Below are 19,011 nucleotides of genomic sequence, written 5' to 3'. Positions count from 1 at the left end.
TATATTTTCTAATTTATCCATTTAAATGGCAGATTATGTAAAGATCATTAGAAACAGCACTTTAAGTTTAATACAGGTATACTTTGCTAACGTAAAATTAGTTTCTAGAAGTTACATATGTTGTACAAACTATTTATATTGTTTTAAAATCTTTGTAAAATAAAAATCACTTGTTTGTGTTTTGGAAATTATATTTTGTATTTTGAAATTGCTTGAAGTAGAGGCCTACATGTAATTGTGATGTATTATGATAAAGCATATACGCTGTATCATAATAGGTTGAGATCAGTTGCTAACAAACACAAAATTTGTCAAGTTATCCTATCTCTAAAGATGGAAATACCACTTATTAGTCAAATGTAAAATTGGTCCATAGACATATTAATGATCATTAAACTTCATCGTTTAGTTTTTCTGTTTTAACAGATTAATTTTTTTTTTTCTCTTAAACAGGTTGAATCAAGGGATTCTTTGAATAGTATAGCCCTGAAATTTGATACAACGCCCAACGAACTTGTTCAGTTAAATAAGTTATTCTCCCGAGCAGTTGTTACTGGACAGGTATCTTTTTTTTAATGCATTGATGGTTAGAAGCATCAGTTTTAAGACAGAAAGTATCCATTGCAATATAGTTAACTTAAGAAGAGTAATTTTATGCATACTTTGAACAAATCACATTGGTTCTAGAAGAGAAAATTAAATGTCACTTATATCCATGTGAATTTTTCTTAATACATATTGAAAATAACTGTTGTCTTTTCAAATATAGTTTTAAAGAGCTTTAAAAAATATTCAAAGCAGTACATGTACCTGATAAAAAATTAAAACTTTTTTAAAGGTAGTTTATCTCAGACTCAGTTTCCTTTTTCCAGAAGCAACCACAGTTACCAATATGTATCCCCTTCCAAAAATATTCTAGCCTTTCTTTCTTCTTTTAAAAAAAAAATAAGGTTGATTCTGGAAAAATGTTCTATTTAAACATAACTCAATCTCAAACTTTTTCATGTATGTAAAGTATTGCACTCTATTAATATATAGGCATGCCTTGGAAATATTGTGGATTTGGTTCCAGACCACTGCAGTAAAGCAGATATCACAATAAAGCGAGTCATAGAATTATTTGGTTTCCTAGTGTGTATAAAAGTTATATTTACACTACACTGTAGTCTGCTAAGTGTGCAATAGCATTATGTCTAAAAAAAGTACATGCCTTAATTTAAACCTTAATTTAAAAGTACTTTATTGCTAAAAAATGGTAACCATCATCTGAGTTTTCAGAGAGTCATAATCTTTTTGCAGCAGTCACTGATCACAGATCACTATAACAAATATAATAATAATGAAAAGTTTGAAATGTTGGAAGAATCACCAAAATGTAACCCAGAGACAGGAAGTGAGCAAATGCAGTTGAAAAATGGCACTGATAGACTTGCTTGACACAGGGTTGCCACAATCTTTCAGTTTGTAAAAAACGCAATATCTGCGAAGTCCAGTAAGGTGACACAGTAAAACGAGGTGTGCCTGTGTTATGGTTTAACCAAGCACAGTAAGCTTTAGACTTTCTACTTTTTTACTATTGTAAACATTGCTCTAGGAAACACTCTTGTTTGTTTCTCTTTTTCTTTATATGCACGTATATCTATAAAGTCAAGTCCTAGAAGTAAAATAGCTCAGTTAAAGGATATGCGCATTTTAAATTTTGCTGGCTGTTGACAAATTGTCCTTTAAGAGGAACACCCATAATTTATAAGAATTATTGTTTCCCTTCACTATTGCCCACAGTTTGTGTTATCAAACTTATCTAAATTAAATTTAAATATCTTTTTTAAAATTTTGTTACAGTTATTTCGGTAATAAACATTCTTTTAATCTGAAGGTTTTAATTTTTAAAATTTATTTCTGAAGGTCATTGTTAATGGTGCTTGCTTAGAGAATACCATCTGATTATTAATATTTTAGTTTGACTAAATCTTTATATGAATATTTTCTTCCAGGTTTTATATGTTCCTGATCCTGAATATGTCTCCAGTGTTGAGAGCTCCCCGTCTCTAAGCCCCATAAGTCCTCTGTCACCAACATCATCCGAGGCTGAACTTGATAAGACCACTGTAAGTTTCCCTTCTTTTCAAAGCTATCAAGAAATGTCACTGTATTTGTATATATCATCATTTTTTTAATCCTACTTTGCCTATGGCTTGAACGAAATTTTACCTTTTTAGTTTGTTAATTAAATTTGTAAATCCCGGTTTTTAAAGTGAAACATTCTTATTAAATCAGACAGCTTAAATTGATTACTGTTGGTGGTAGTAGTAATCCAAAGATATTCATCAGCCCTTTTATAAATATCATATAATAATTTAACTAAGAAAGGAATTTTACTTACCAAACATGAGTGTATCATGATAGGAAGTCCATGTCCAATTTGATTTTTATTTGAGTTTCTGTGAATGTTTATATAATACTTAAAACTCTTGAGTTCATTTTTGGCACACTTTAAAAAAATAATTTATGGGGACTTCCCTGGCAGTCCAGTGGTTAAGACTTCGCACTTCCACTGCAGGGGGCGTGGGTTCAATCCCTGGTCGGGGAACTAAGATCCCACATGCTGCACGGCACTGCCAAAAAAAAAAAGAAAAGAAAAGAAAAAAATTTATTATCTTAGTTGTTCTTCAGAATATTAATTCGGAGTAACTAACAGTATATTAATTTATCTAGCATTTTAAAGGAATAGATGTTCTATATGTTACATTTTACAAATGAATTCCAAGGAAGAAAACTTTATTTAATAATTTTGATTAAAATCCCTCTGACAGGAATTATGTTTTTTGTGCCTTTCCTGTGTAAATTAATACTAATCATAATTTCCCATTTTCATAATGACCTAATGATTATGTTTACATGTAAAAGGTTATTTCTCCATTAACTGGCTAGACTCCTGTGGGAGATTCTTCTGTGTTGCTATGCTGATTGTAGGAGACATCCTTTTCTCTGCCTCAATTTGCACTCAAAGTTTAGGATACCAAATGGCATACTGGTAACAAAACACAAATTATTATTATTTTTTTTTTAATATTTTATTTTTTTATTTATTTATGGCTGTGTTGGGTCTTCGTTTCTGCGCGAGGGCCTTCCCTAAGCTGCGGCAAGCGGGGGCCACTCTTCATCGCGGTGCGCGGGCCTCTCACTGTCGCGGCCTCTCTTGTTGCAGAGCACAGGCTCCAGACGCGCAGGCTCAGTAGTTGTGGCTCACGGGCCCAGTTGCTCCGCGGCATGCGGGATCCTCCCAGACCAGGGCTCGAACCCGTGTTCCCTGCATTGGCAGGCAGATTCTCAACCACTGCGCCACCAGGGAAGCCCAACACAAATTATTAATGTTAATTTGCCTATAAATTATTAGGAATTATTAGTTTCTAAGCTCTAGTATTAGACTAGTTCCACTTCTCTCATGGAGTAAAGGACATGATATTATTAGTAACTATTTGTCTCCTTGCCTAGGGACTTTTTTCTGTGTGTTTGTGGTGAGAGAGAGAGGGAGGGAGAAATGGGGTCTTTTTCAAATGTTTTATTTGTTGGCTATCTTATAAAAATGACAACTACTTTAGAATACAGCTACATGAAAGTAATATATTACATTTATTCTCATCATCGACGAAAATGGAAGTCAGTGTCTAATGATACTGGACCAAACGATTACTGGACCTTTTTGAACATGGCCGTGCCATTTTCCCATGGGACTTAACAAAGAGATATATTCATAAGGGGCAATGACAAAGGAGAGCAGTGTAGCCTTTGGTTAATTTAGCTTGTGTTCCATACCCTAAAGCAAAATTGTGAAAAGCTAGACTACTTACCTGAATTAGGATTCCAACACAGATAGTCTGAGTCCAGAGCCCATGTTTTTTTACTAGCACTTTATAGCTGGAAATTGATAGCTCAGAAACTACTATTGATCAGTAAATAATTGGATCCAACCCAAAAAGATAAGTAATATTCAATCATTGTGAGTATAGTAAAACCTGTCTCTTTTGCACTATCATCATTTTGTAAAATTTTTTTAATGTAACATTCTTTTGTAAATATAAAAACCTTTTTTGTTTGTTTACCTCCTTTGATTTCTCCTCTCTGCATCTTAAATGTATTTATTATGCTAATGCCATTTTAGGCTAGAACTACTAGTGTGATATATTTAGGATGGAATTCAGAGGAAAAAATATTTAAATAATATGGAAAAGTGAAATGGTTTTAAATAGTTTTTAATTTCTGCTTATGTTACTATACTCCACTGAAAGATGGGATAGCAGATAGTTGTATTCTCTTTAATATAAAACACTCTTTAGTATACTCTAATAAATGTAAAAGATAATAAGAAAAGTAGAGTACTTATAATGTGGTAAGAAAATATAATTTTGAAATTATATTTCATGGTAATAAGAAAATATAATTTTGAAAAAAATACTACTAAGAGATTCTATGGAAGGCCTAGAAGGCCTTACAGGAGAAAATATATAAAGCATTAATAGAGTTTAGGCACATTAAAAGCTTCTTTTAAAGCATAGGCAATTATTCTGCTACAGTTACTATTCACATTTAAAAAGTACTTACTATGCATTTATTAATGAGGAAACTAAGGCATAGAGAGAATGAGTAATTTACACAAGATCACATACTTAATGAGTGGTAGAGCTGAGATTTAAACCCTGACAGTCTACATTCAGGTTTTGTGTTATATTCTTAACCACTTTTTGAACTAATTTATGAAAGGGTAAGGATTAGCAGTACAGATTCTCTGTGACTGAGACATACAATCTAAAATTAAAATATATGTGTGCCAAATTGTAGAAACTAGAAAGTTTGTAGTAAAGAGCTATGTGGAAGTAATGTAGCAAATTTTTGCTTACCAAAGCAAAAATAAAACTAAAGCAGATAATCGGAAGTATTGCTTAAAATGATTAAAAGGTGAACAAAAGCATTGCTTTTTTTTTTTTTTCAATATTTAAGATTCTCTGGACTTTTTAATATGTTGTTCTTCTGTTTATGTAACTTAAAAAATTATTATTTGCCTGTATTAGTTTCCTAGGATTACAAAATGGGTGGTTTAAATCAGAAACTTACCTCACAGTTCTGGAGGCTAGATGTCTGGAATCAAGATTTTGGCAAGCACCTTGTGGGGGAGGATCCTTCTTTGCCTCTTCTATCATCTGGTGTTTGCCCACAATCCTTGTCATTCCTTGTCCTGTTGGACAGATTACTCCAGTTTCTGCCTTTGTAGTCACATGGCTGTCTTCTCCTTGTGTGTTTGTGTCTTCACATAGTGGTCTCCTCTTCAGATAAGGAAACCAGTTAAATTGGATTAAGGGTCCACTCTACTCCTCCTGTGTGACTTCAGCTTAACTCACTTCATCTGTGAAAAGCTGATTTCCAAATAAGATCGCATTCTGAGGTAGGGGGTTAGGACTTCAGCATATCTTCTTGGGTGACACAGTGAAGTCATAACATTGCCTTTTATAAAATTTCAAGAGAACCACATTGTTTAGTCAGGGAACTTTAGAAGATTTTCTAGCTCTAGTCAAATAAGATTTTTTTAAAAAAGACATTCAGTGACTATTCTCTTCACATATAGATGAGATAATATATAAAAGAGTAATGTTAATTTCTTACAGGGTTTTGGGGATCTTGAGAATATTTGTGAAATCTAATAAAATAAACCTCCCTCTATTTTAATCATACTAATCACATAATTCATTGACATCCTGAACTTATATACCTGAAAACAGACATTAAAGTAATAGCACACATGCAAGAAGTTAAAAAAATTTTAGTTAGAAATATCAATATAGTTTGAAGAGGTTAAATATAGCATATGCTTCAAAAATTGTTCTCACATATGCCATCCTTAAACTAGTCACAAACATGCCTCTCCCCTCTTTCCCTTCCTCCTTACTTCCACCTCCTTCCTCTCTCTCTCTGTGTATAATATTATATATTTAAACTTAAAATAAATTTAAAATCACTAAAATATAATATATAAAATATATTTTATCTGATATAATATATAAATTATAATTTTAAATTTCATGCTTTTAAACCTAAATTTTCGTATGTAAGTATATATACTTTATTATATAATAAACATAAGCTTATATATTATATATTATATTAAAATAAAGTTAACCAACTATAAATGCCGTATGTATAAATAACACATGAATTATATGTTACCTGTATATTGTATAATATAATTTAGCTTTGGTGCTTTTAAACTTAAATACCAGTAGTTTATTAGGGAATTATAATTTTTTAATATGTACGTTTTAAATGATGGTGCTATAATTATACCTTAGTCTTACATTCTTAGAACAAAATTTTATATTTGAAATATGTGAAAACATAGAACTTCATAGTAGGACTTTGTATTTATATAGATTTTAGGAAAACATTTCTTTATATAGAAGAAATCTATATTTGTAACATCACAAATAAATAGTTATATTACTGGGTGAGAGTTTTCTTCTAGATTCTGAAAGCAAGCATTGTTCTCATAATTAGAATTTAAAAATTGATCCTTCTTTGCTTTTTAACCTGGTTACTAAAAAGCTCAGTGTCAGATCCAAAACTCCAAGTACAACACTTAAAATTGCATTTTATTTTTTCTTCACTCTGATATTTTTATTTTTTATTTGTATTGTATTTTATTCTGTATGTTTGTTTTAAGATCCTCAAATTCTTAAGAAGTGGAGTTTAAATAAATTCTGAGAGTGATAGTTAAACATAACAATTTATAGGAAGTAAATGGTACCCATCATATTTATTGGATTGAGTGAAGAAACATAGTATGCATTGCTTTAAAAATAAACATTTTCTTTTAGATTATATATTATATATGTTGTATGAAATAAATATAAATGTTGGTATTTCTGTGCCTGTATGGTTTTTCCTCCTCAAATTTTGTATGCCTTACCTACATGTTACCAGAGAACATTTCTACATATTTTCAATCACTAAAGAACAAAAACTCCATAAAACCAAGGCAACATGGGAAAAGGAGAGTTTGGAGTTGTTAATTAGCTTATGGTAATGATTTATAATAATACTCTACAAATTATATTATATAATATTTAATCATATTGTACAAAAAAGATGACCATAAGTCAACCTTTTTGGGTCACTTGTCATAGCATTGCTTCCTTTTGCACATTTGAACAATTGAGGTGACAATTGAGGCTTGGTAAATAAATGTTTATAATCCTATGTTTTTAAGGACCTTTCCATCCCTAGTGGCTAAAACAAAATTGCACAAAGAAGCTTCAGAAAGCACTCAAATAAGCTTATTCAAATCACCTTATTAAGAAACAGAATTTGTAAATTCACAGAGGTACAGAGATACTGATACTTTGGATCATGTACATGTATGTAAGTTAAAATGAGGTCTGATTATGATTTCTCTGAACAACTTTGATCCCTTTTAAAGAAATACTCTTTTGTGCTATAGTTTGAGCATTCGTTAAGCTAATCTCATGTATTATTTTTAATAGGATTACTTTGACAAGTTGGGATTGCTATTGATACTGAGTTGTAGAATTTGAGACTTTGAGGGAACCTCAGAGATCATGTTGTTCTGTGAGGTATATCTTTAAGGAAAATATTTGACAATGTACCTTGATACAGTTTCTGTGAATAATATGGTTATTTAGTAGATACTGTCGTCACCTGATTTGGGAGTAACTGAACAGTCATAGACAAAATTTGTGTATTGCTTTGTGCCAGCTTGCAGGGGGCCCTCTGATGGCTCTGTATTGGCTTTTTTTTCCCCCTCTGCACGCAATCTTTTAGAAGAATGTTTGAAATGGAAAGCATATAGTAGTGCAGTTAAGCTCACTAGTTCATGTGTTGGCAACATGGGTTTTCTTCTCAGGTTCATCTTACTCATTGGGCAAGTTACTGAATTTGGCCAAGCATACGTTTCCTTAAAAATTAAGGTAATAGTATATACCTTATGAGTGATTTGAAAATGAAATGGTCTTTATAATATACTTAAATATAAAGGTATTCATAAATATCAATTAATATTATTATTAGTGTCCCTTATTTAATTATCTGTGCTAAATGAATTTATATATGATGTAAAACTCTTAGATACAGTAACTGCCAGAGACAACAGGATGAATGTAAAGTTATTAATTTGCATCACAAAATGAAAAGATTGATAATAATGCTATAACAGTGTCATGTAGCTGTTACAATATAATTCCATTTTAGGTTTTTTAAAAATATAACTGTATTAAATGTAGCTGTTTTGCAGTGTTCTGAACTGGTCTACCTTCAAAAAATGTCTGTTGAGTATCTGCCCAAGTGCTTGGGATTCAGCCCTATATTTTAGGAAGGGTATATGAAATTTAGAAAGGAAGTCTAAAAATTCTGTCCTATATAGGACAGAATTTAAGGAATTAGATCCATTTATTAGAGTAGAAAAAGTTATGTTAAAATTTGATAGTTCTTTTCAAGTATCTCAAAGTCTGTGAGACTGAAGAGGAAGCAGTCTAGTTTATTATTACAGAAGGCCAAATCATAACTATTAGGTGTTAATTACAAAGTGGCAGATTTTAGTTCAAAGCTCTGAAGAACCTTGCTACTATGAAAACTATTATATAAGGCATTGTGCATTTACTTATAAGGTATGAAATGCCTCTGTGGAGGTATTTAAAACAAAGATTAAAAGGCATCTGTCTAACCTTCCTACATTTGTACAGAATATTGAACTTTGGGAAAACTATGAGTTCTGTGAACTTGGCTAGAAAAAATTTTAAGTGAAATCTAACATTTTTAAAGATTAAGAATATAAGCAGCAAACTATAGAAAAGCACCAGGGATACCTGTGACTTTGTCCCCAATAGAACTGACATATTTTCAAATCAATTTAGAGTTGTTGTAGATATCACAGAATGTTGTTTATGGCCATGTACTTCAAAATTATTGTTATGAGTCATCACTAGATCTTGTTATTTAATGTATTAATAAAGAAGCATATATATCTATAAATAAATATATCTCTGATTAAAAAGTGTTTTGATAATTGTTTCAATATAATTGTTTTTCTTTGTAATTCTGTATTTATTTTGAGTATTCAAAAAAAAACATTCTGAAAAGGAGGTCTATAGGCTTCACTGTGGGAATGGTCCATGGCATCAAAAAAGTTAAGAATCTATGATCTAACTAATTAATACTTTGTAAAATGGTACTGATAAATTCTTTATAGCTTGAGATTTTAACAGGCTCTTCAGTGAATGGATTCTGCTGAATTCCTAGGTTTCACAGACAAGCACTCACCTTTTCTCTGCTCCCAGCACCTGAGGGATATATTAAATGATCAGGACCAGTGATTTGATTCAGGAGCAACTGAATGTGTATGTGTGTGTGTACACACACACACACACACACACACACACACACACATATATATTATAACCAGTATATATATATTCCCATTAAAAAAGTAATTGAAAATTTAAGTTTAAGCTGTATTAGAGATCTTTACCAAATGTAAAAGAAGTGACATTCTTTCCCATATTTTTTTACATAAAAACGTTTTGAGCTGATCTACAGAATGTGATGAGAAGGAAAAACACTTACTGGGGAGAGCTATTCATTTGCATTTAACAATGTGCTTAGTTTTATTTAGTTCTCTGAAGTGTCTTTATCTTTTTTTTTTTTTTAAAGAATCCTGATGTAGTCCACCCGAAAGAAGAAACTCTCTCATCTGCTTTTACTGGTATTCGACCTGCACGAGTTGTATCTTCAACTTCTGAGGAGGAAGAAGCATTTACTGAGAAATTTCTTAAAATTAATTGCAGATATATTACCAGTGGCAAGGTAATGGATAAAACTTTAGAAAAAACTTTTAATCATTTTTTATTTATTACTAAAATATGACAGTTTTGCATTTACATTTTTAGTCATCAGCATCAGCACATGATGATCAATTTAAAATAATCTTGTGAAATAGGCAGTCCTATTCCTTCTTCACAGGGAAAAAAAAAAAACTTTCAGAAAAGGTTAACGAGTCCAGGGTTTCTCTATCCTGGCTAGAATTAAAACCCAGTTTGAATCTGTGTTTTATCTACCACACGTTGCTGCTTTTCTAAAGCAGAGAACTTCTAGTCTGCAAAGGGAATTATAGTAAAGTACAATAGTGTTCAAAATAAACTCCACGTGTTGCTAAGAAAGTAATTATAGTATGATACCCACTTGAGAAGTCACACGTGAGAACCATTTCTTTATAGTCGTAATTCATAAATTATGGGTATTTGAAATAGGTGTTTAGTGCTATAAATTTCCCCCTATGTACTGTTTTAACTGAATCCACAGTCTTGATATGTTGTATTTTCATTTTCATTCAGTTCATAATACTTTCTCTTTATTTCTTTTTTGACCCATGGAATATTTAGAAGTTTCTTAGTTTCCAAATATTTGGTGTTTTTCAAGATATCTTTCTGTTACTGATTTCTAATGTTTTTCCTTGTGGTTAGAGAACATACTACTATTTGTAGGCTTAACGTTTTATGGTGCAGAATGTGGTATATCTTGATACATGTTACATGTGTACTTGGAAAGAATGGGTATTCTGCTGTTGTTGCAAGAAATAGTTTATAAATGTCAATTAAATCAAGTTGAGTGTTAGTATTGATTTTCTGTCTTTTTGTTCTATCAATTATTGACAGAAGGATGTTGAAATACCTCTATAATTGTGGATTTGTCTATTTCCCCTTCTAGTTCTATCAGCTTTTTTGTGTGTATTTTGAAACTCTGTGGTTAGGTATAAAAATGTTTTGGATTCTTATATTGTCTTGATGAATTGATTTGTTTAATTATGAAAGACTATTCTTGGTAAAACTCTTTGCTATGAAATCTGCTTTGATGGATACAAATGTAGTCACGTAGCTTCTGTTCAGTTAGTGTTAACTTGATTTATCTCTTCCATTTTTTTACTTTTAGACTGTGTCTTATACTTAAAGTGGGTTTCCATAGTTTACATCAGAACTCACTCTTTGTGTCGTACATTCTGTGGGTTTTGAGAAATGTATGATGACATGTATCCACCATTACAGTATCATGCAAAATAGTTTCATTGCCTCCCAAATCCTCTGTGCTCTGTCTGTTCATCCATCCCTTCCTCTGGACCCCTGGAAACTACTGATCTTTTTGCTGTCTCCATAGTTTTGCCTTTTACAGAGTGTCATGCAGTTAGAATCATGAAGTATGATTGAATGATTTCAGAGTGGTTTCTTTCACTTAGCAATATGCATTTAAGAGCCTTCCATATCTTTCATGGCTTGACAGCTCATTTGTTTTTATCGCTGTGGGTGTGCAGTACAACAGTTTATCCATTCACCTACTGAAGGGCATCTTGGTTGCTTCCAAGTTTGGACACTTATGAAGATAGCTGCTATAAACATTAATATGCAGGTTTTGTATAAGTTTTTATTTCCTTTGGTTGAATACTAAGGCATGTGATTGTTAGATCGTGTGGTAAGACTGTGTTTAGCTCTGTCGGAAACTACCAACCTGCCTTCCAGAAGTGTTTGTTATTCTCCATTCCTGCTGGCAGTGACTGAGAGCTGCTGTTGCTCCACATCCTCACCAGCATTCACCGTTGTCAGTGTTTTAGATTTTAGTTACGCTTATTGGTCTTTAGTGGTAACTCATTTAATTTACATTTCCCTAATGACTTATGATACTGAGCATCTTTTCATTTCCTTATTTGCTATTCGTATAGCTTTGGTATTTTCTTTAATTTTTAAAGATATTTTCACAGGGCATCGAATTTTAGGTTGACAGGGTTTTCTTTTCCTTTCAGAACTTTAAAGATGTTTCTTTCAAATCTCTACTGTTTTCTGGCTTGCACTGTTTCTGAAGAGAAGTCTTCTATTATTTTTGTATTTGGTGTGCTGTATAAAATATATTTTTTTCTTTGTTTGCATTTAAGATGATGTCTTTATCACTGATTTTGAGCAAGTTGATTATTTTTTTAAATTTTATTGTTATTATTTTTTTACATATACATTCTTTTTAAAATTCTTTTCCCATTTAGGTTATTACAGAATATTGAGCAGAGTTCCCTGTAGTATACAGTGTTGGTTATCTATTTAAATATAGTAGTGTGTACAGATCACTCCCAAACTCCCAGTCTATCCCTCCCTCCCCACCTTTCCCCGCTGGTAACCATAAGCTTGTTCTCTATGTCTGTGAGTCTGTTTCTGTTTTGTAAATAAGTTCATTTGTATGTTTTGTTTTTTTTTTTTAGATTCCACATATAAGCAATATATATTTGTCTTTCTCTCTCTGACTTACTTCACTTAGTATGATAATCTCCAGGTCCATCCATGTTGCTGCAGACAGCATTATTTCATTCTTTTTAATGGCTGAGTAATATTCCATTGTATATATGTACCACATCTTCTTTATCCGTTCATCTGTTGATGCACATTTAGGTTGCTTCCATGTCTTGGCTGTTGTAAACAGTGCTGCAGTGATCATTGGGGGTGCTGCATGTATCTTTTCAAACCATGTTTTTCTCCAGATATATGCCCAGTAGTGGGATTGCCAGATCATATAGTAGCTCTGTTTTTACTTTTTTAAGGAACCTCCATACTGTTCTCCATAGTGCCAATTTACATTCCCACCAACAGTGTAGGAGGGTTCCCTTTTCTCCACACCCTCTCCAGCATTTACTGTTTGTAGATTTTTTTGATGATGGCCATTCTGACTGGTGTGAGGAGATATCTCACTGTAGTTTTGATTTGCATTTCTCTAATAATTAACGATGTTGAGCATCTTTTTCACATGCCTTTGGCTATCTCTATGTCTTCTTTGGAGAAATGTCTGTTTAGGTCTTCTGCCCATTTTTTGATTGGGTTGTTTGTTTTTCTGATATTGTTGAGCAGTTTAATTATGATGTGCCTTGGTGTGTGTTTCATATTTGTTTTACTTGGGGTTCCGTTCAGCTTCTTGGATCTGTAGGTTTATAGTTTTCATCGAATTTGGAAAAATTTTGGCCATATCTCTTCAAATGTTTTTTCTCCCCCATTATCTCCTCTTCTTTGGAAACTCCAGTTATGCGTATTTTAGGTTGCTTGATGTTGTGCTTCATAGCTTACTGATACTCTGCTCTTTTTTTTCCTCTCTCTCCATTTTGGACAATTTCAATTGCTGTATCTTTAAGTTCAGTGATTTATTTTTCTGCCAAATCTAATCTGGTATTCTATCCAGTGTATTTTTCCCCTCTAAGTTTAAACTGGGTCGCTTATGTCTTCCATGTCCCTACTTACCACGCAAAATCTTTCTTCTATATTCTTGAATATATGGACTATAGTTAAAATAATTGTTTTAATGTCTTTTTCTACCAATTCTTTTCTCTCTTCCACTTTTGGGTTTGTTTCAGTTAATTGATTTTTGTTATTGCTGTGAGCCATATTTTCCTGTTTGTTTGCACGCCTAGTAATTTTTAATTGGATACCAGATATTATGGATTTTTATCTTGTTGGGTGCTGGATATTTTTGTATTTCTATACATATTCTTGCGCATTTTTCTGTGACACGGTTGTTTCTTGGAAACAGCTTCATCCTGTCATGGCTTGCTTTTAAGTTTTGTCAGGCATGACCAGAGCAGCTTTTAAGTCTTTAACTAGTTTTCCCCTTACTGAGACAATACCCTTCTGAATATTGAGGTGCTGTAAATTACAAGGGATTTTGCTCTGGTTGGTGAGAACACAAACTATTTCTGACTCTGTGGACTCTAGGGATTGTTTTCTCAGCTTTTTTTGAGTGCTTTTTTTCTCATCCTTGGATAGTTGCTTTCACACAGGTGGCAATCAGTCCTCAGCTGGAACCTTGGAAAAGGATCCTCTGTAGATCTCCAAAGCTTTCTCAGTAGGGAGTGTTCTCTCCTTTCCTGTCTCTGTCTGTGGCCAGGAAACTCCACCCAGTGTGCTGGGGCATTTGTAGATCTCATCTTATTTGTTTCCCCTTATTCAGCATTATAGTATCGGAAAAGAGTTATTTCATGTATTTTATGTGTTTTAGTAGCTTTAGGCAGAATTAGTTCTTGGCTAGAAGCAAAATTTTAGTTGGAAGTATTTGAATAACAATTTTGTTTAAAAATCAAAGAAAAGATAAAGTCATTGGCAGGGTTAGGAATGGCTTGCACTGGTGTCCTTGGAACATAATCTCTTATAAGAAAGTAATCAGGAAAAGATGCTTTCTCATACAAGTCATCTTCTTTCTTCTTCTTACAGGTTGATTGTAGTAAAGATTATATAAAATTATGGAAATTTATCAACAATTATTGTAATGGTTAAATTCCTGTGGACTTAAGACTGAAAAAAAAATCAGTACAAGCTTTTATTTCTCCTGGGATGAGTTCCCAAATCATAGTCTTCTATCTTTTAGTATTTACAGAAATATTGTAATGTAAGTGGTATCTTTTCTTTTAGAAATAGACTTTATTTTCTAATAGAAGTAATTCCTTCTTGGAAGATTAGTCAAGTAATTGCACATAAAGAATTGGAAGTTACTAATACTAAAGGGAAGTAGGTGCTTAAAGTTTCTGAAGGTCATGTGGATTAAGATATGCTAATTGGAAATCTCTTACTTACAGTATGCTCTTGCTCCTGAAAATATGTCTACATTTATGAAACAGTATTTAAAAAGAATGAAATGGTAATGGTTTAGTATGAGTTTATGATTTCAGACTTGATCTTGGCCAAATGAATTTGAGAGGCTACTTTCTGAAGAGATTTTTGTGAATTTTGTGTTGTAATGTTTCTCATGGCTGTCTCTTTTGATTTATGGAGGCACCTGACATCTCACAGAATACCTCAAAGAGCTCCAGCTAAAGGCAGAGGGAAAGAAGCTTGAAGAATATATCAGTGCATCCTTCAATAGTAGCAAATAAGGGTGAATTCCTGGAATGTAACATTAGCAGATTGATCATTCCAGTGTTAAGCTATAGGGCTTCAAGCCCCTTGTAATCCAAGTAGTAGAAGTACGGTTTTGAGAGGCTTTTCAAATGGTTTCTATAATTACACTACTAAGATTATAGTACTCATGTGTATAGTGAATTAAAGTATTACTATTACACTGGGCTTTTTCTATAATACCTAGTAATCATTGTCTTTAATGAAAATCCTCTAAAGCAAAAGATGTAGTGTTATGCCAGTGAACCAAATATTATATCATCATTTAAAACTAATGCTCAGATGAAATTTATAAAATCAAGAATGACCAGAAGTCTTTCAGAGAACCTGAAGTTTGCTTTCCTTAATCCTTACTGATTGTTTGGTTTCATTTCTCAAATAACTTGCTTGTAGACATGGTGAGATAGAGGAAGGTATTAAAGATTGGAAATCTTTCAGCTTTTTTATATTGTATATACTCTACTCTTGATTATTTATTTCTTGGATTATCCCTGGCAGTGTAAATGTCCCTGCAACATATTTTATCATCACTCATTGATTTGAGTTGGCATGTGATCCAGGAATACATAATGTACATGAATCTGTTTAAAATATTGATCAAGGGGTGGGATAGGGAGGGTGGGAGGGAAACACAAAAGGGAGGGGGTATGGGGATATATGTATACATATAGCTGATTCACTTTGTTATACAGCAGAAACTCACACAACGTTGTAAAGCAATTATACTCCAATAAAGATGTTAAAAAATAATAAAATAAAATATTGATCGAAAGATGATTAGGCTGTGGTTTACATAAAGTTCCTCCTTATTTAGGAGGTCCATGGTCTGAACTAAAAGAAATGCTAGTCAGAGTTTGAGATTAATTCCCTTTCCCCCACCAAAATGCACACACACACGTATTCTTCTCTCCAGTATTTCATGCAGTTACTGTAAATAATAAGCGTATTTTATAATCTCGAACATTGGCAATAACTTTTTTTCATTTGTGATTGGGTGACCATTTTTAGTAGGATTTTTCTTTTTATTTTTTGTTTCTAAAGTTAGTGTCTGTCATAACTTAAGTTTTACATTCTTAAAGTTAAATCAGATAAATTCACAGAGCTGAATATGGACTTGGAAGGAGGGTGTGATACCAAATCAAGCAAGATTTAAGTTTTTCTATTGATAGCTTCAGAAAAAAAAGACAACTTTGAAGTAATTATTTGGTTTAGTTTTAGAATTCTGTCTGGCTCTTTATTTTTATTCTTACAGGATGTAGTGGAATGGGAGTTTGAAAATGGGATTAAGAAAGAATGTATACATAACTGAATCACTTTACTGTACAGCAAAAATTAACACAACATTGTAAATTAACTATACTTCAATAAAAATAAATAAATAGGATTAAGGAATATTTGGTACTTGAGTTGAAGTGATTATTGTTTGTAACTCAGATGTGAAGATATTATAGTAAAAAGCATGGACTGCTTGGATTTTGGATCTTGGTCCTGCCACTTATTAGTTAGCTATGTTATTTATTATTTAGGACAAATTGCCTAGCCTCTCTCAATTTTAATTTCCCCACCTGTATTCTCATCTCAGAGCTATAATTGAACAATAATATATATAAAGCATGGTACATACAAAGCATTCAAGAAACATTAGCTAATATTAGTGGGATCAGCTTCTTACGTACTTCAGTTTGCTCATTTGTAAGATGAGAGGGTTGGACTCTTTATATTTGTATCACTATTTGTATAAATATATTTAAAATTTCATAGCTTTTCATGATAAAATAATTACTGTATGCCTTAGAAGTAATCTAATCTACCTAATTTTACAGATGAAGAAACAACCCCAGAGGCTTTGCTTGTCAGAGGTCACATAACTAGGCAGTAGCAGAATCGAGTGAAACAGAGATTTTTTTTTTAAAGATATTTTAAACAGATTATACAATTTTCCTTTTATAATGGATTGAGTTATCAGCACATTATTTATTAAACCTGCAGTGTGTGCATGAAACGATTTGATACCTGTAGTGACGGAAGAACACAGGAGGCTGTATGCAAGTTAATGTAAAACATGGCTCATGCCTTGAAGGACTTTACAATCCTTCTTATATTACTGAACTTATCTTGCTGATATAACTCAGCATTTTACTGAGGCTGCAAATTTTAATTCCTGACTTGATTGATTGAGGGTGAATATGATATTTGTATTTTGCCTCTGCTAACAAGGAGAATTTACTGGGAAAATTTGAGTGTTATTAAAAACATTTTCATGAGAATGCCATAGTGCTTGACTATACTACTTTTATATGTGGTAGGTGGCCTAACGTCGGAAATAAAAATATCTAGAATAATTTTTGAAAATTTAAACTTTGAAGATTAAACACTATTTTCTTTTTTCATCTTAGGGCACAGTCAGTGGTGTGTTGCTAGTTACACCAAATAATATAATGTTTGATCCACATAAAACTGACCCCTTGGTTCAAGAGAATGGCTGTGAGGAATATGGCATCATGTGTCCAATGGAAGAGGTGATGTCAGCTGCAATGTACAAAGAAATTTTCGATAGCAAAATAAAGGAATCCTTACCCATGTAAGAGTGATATTTATACTCCTTGCAATTTTATTTCATCTAGATAGTTGACCCTGGTCTAATAACTCTGAAGTATTTTTTAATAGTTTTCTTATAGCTGCTTTTCATTTTATCATTAATGAAACAGAAATATATGTAGTATTGAAAAGATTATTCTTACTGCACTAGAATAGTTAGGAATTGTTTTAGGTTTATATTTGTATATTTGGTCAGAGAACCTGATATTTAAAAGTAACCTATAGTACTCATTTAATTCAATGTTTACCAGCCCATTTTATTCAGGTAAATTCAAATTATTTTTATTAGTAATTTAAGGTAATATAAGTAATCAAGGGTAGCTTTCAAATTTTCCTTAGAAGAGCCTGAAGAGTTGGGTGTGGGATTTGGGGGAGGTCACGTGAGCAAAGACCTGACATTAATAAAGCCAGAGCAGCTTTGTCTTTTATTGATTTATATGTTTGCACCCTTCTCTCAGAACAGTATAAAATACAGGGAAGAAGGCCCACAGATTGCACAAATGTAAAGAGTTAACCTTGGAATATACTGGTTAGGGAATTTGTGTGTTTCAGGTAACATAGATGTGAGGCTACAGGTCAGCATAGCCTTTGAAAGTAATGTGTTTAACTAAAGGAATAACAGAGAGAAAAGGGAAGGATAAGAAATAAAAGGAGAAGAAAATAAAAGACAGGTATACAAACAAAGGAAGGGAAGGACAAAAGAAGAAAATTGATGTGTAATAGAAAAGAACTCCCCCATTCCTCCATACATGACTTTGTGAACAGTTTAAAAACTGGCTTCACTTTAACTGATACTGAGATTTCTATCCCTGTAATAGCCCACAGGGGTGATAATGGTTGTTTTAAAATTAACCCCTGTGAGACAGAACTACTTACAAAGGAGACAGAGAGCAAATTATTTTTGTTTCTGAGGCAGACTACATGAGTTGTTAGAATACCTATGGTAGAATAAAATCTTTTATATAAACAGTCTCCATTATAACGGCCCCCCAGTAGATACTGTTTTGGCTTGGTCTCATCCTTAGAGGTGCAGATTATTCCTAGGATTGCCTCTATGTTAGCTATTTAATATATCATCATCCAAAATCAGTCTCAGCAAATAAAGATTATTGTGGCAGGTGGAGGGGTAAGACAAAGGTGAAGGAGTGAAGGATTAGATTAAAAGAGAAACAAGAAGATTATATGTATGTATATGTTGCCAGTCATTGGTGAGATCCATTTTATCTTGCCCTGCTTTTCCATTTGTATTAGGATACTTTGGGATTCTGTTACGCTGAATGATCCATAACTATTCTACACAGATGCTATAGGGCCCTTCCTCTTGTAAATCGCTGTTTTATCATTCACAACGTCACCTGGAAAGACCATCTATTTGATCCAAACCTTTAAAAAAGTTACTCCAAAAGAAATATCTTTCATTGCTGCCTTATGAATTGATTAAAAA

General features: G+C 32.5%; 1 protein-coding gene across 11 annotated transcripts in view; it reads left to right on the top strand.

Moving 5' to 3' along the window:
• Nucleotides 1-19,011, top strand: part of OXR1 (oxidation resistance 1) — a 458,944-nt gene that overhangs the window by 384,610 nt on the left and 55,323 nt on the right. For 9 of the 11 annotated variants that reach the window (XM_036830011.1, XM_036830008.1, XM_036830010.1 and 6 more), the window contains 4 exons: nt 454-561; nt 1,995-2,108; nt 9,715-9,867; nt 17,366-17,550. In XM_036830011.1, coding sequence (XP_036685906.1) covers nt 454-561; nt 1,995-2,108; nt 9,715-9,867; nt 17,366-17,550 — 560 coding nt within the window. The remainder of the gene's footprint in view (nt 1-453; nt 562-1,994; nt 2,109-9,714; nt 9,868-17,365; nt 17,551-19,011) is intronic. The other 2 variants (XM_036830015.1, XM_036830017.1) reach the window with 1 other exon arrangement.

The sequence above is a fragment of the Balaenoptera musculus genome, chromosome 17 (genome assembly GCF_009873245.2).
Source record: "Balaenoptera musculus isolate JJ_BM4_2016_0621 chromosome 17, mBalMus1.pri.v3, whole genome shotgun sequence".
In the NCBI taxonomy this organism is placed as follows: Eukaryota; Metazoa; Chordata; class Mammalia; order Artiodactyla; family Balaenopteridae; genus Balaenoptera; species Balaenoptera musculus.
Note: the sequence above shows the minus strand (reverse complement) of the source record. Positions and strands in the feature narration are given on the sequence as shown.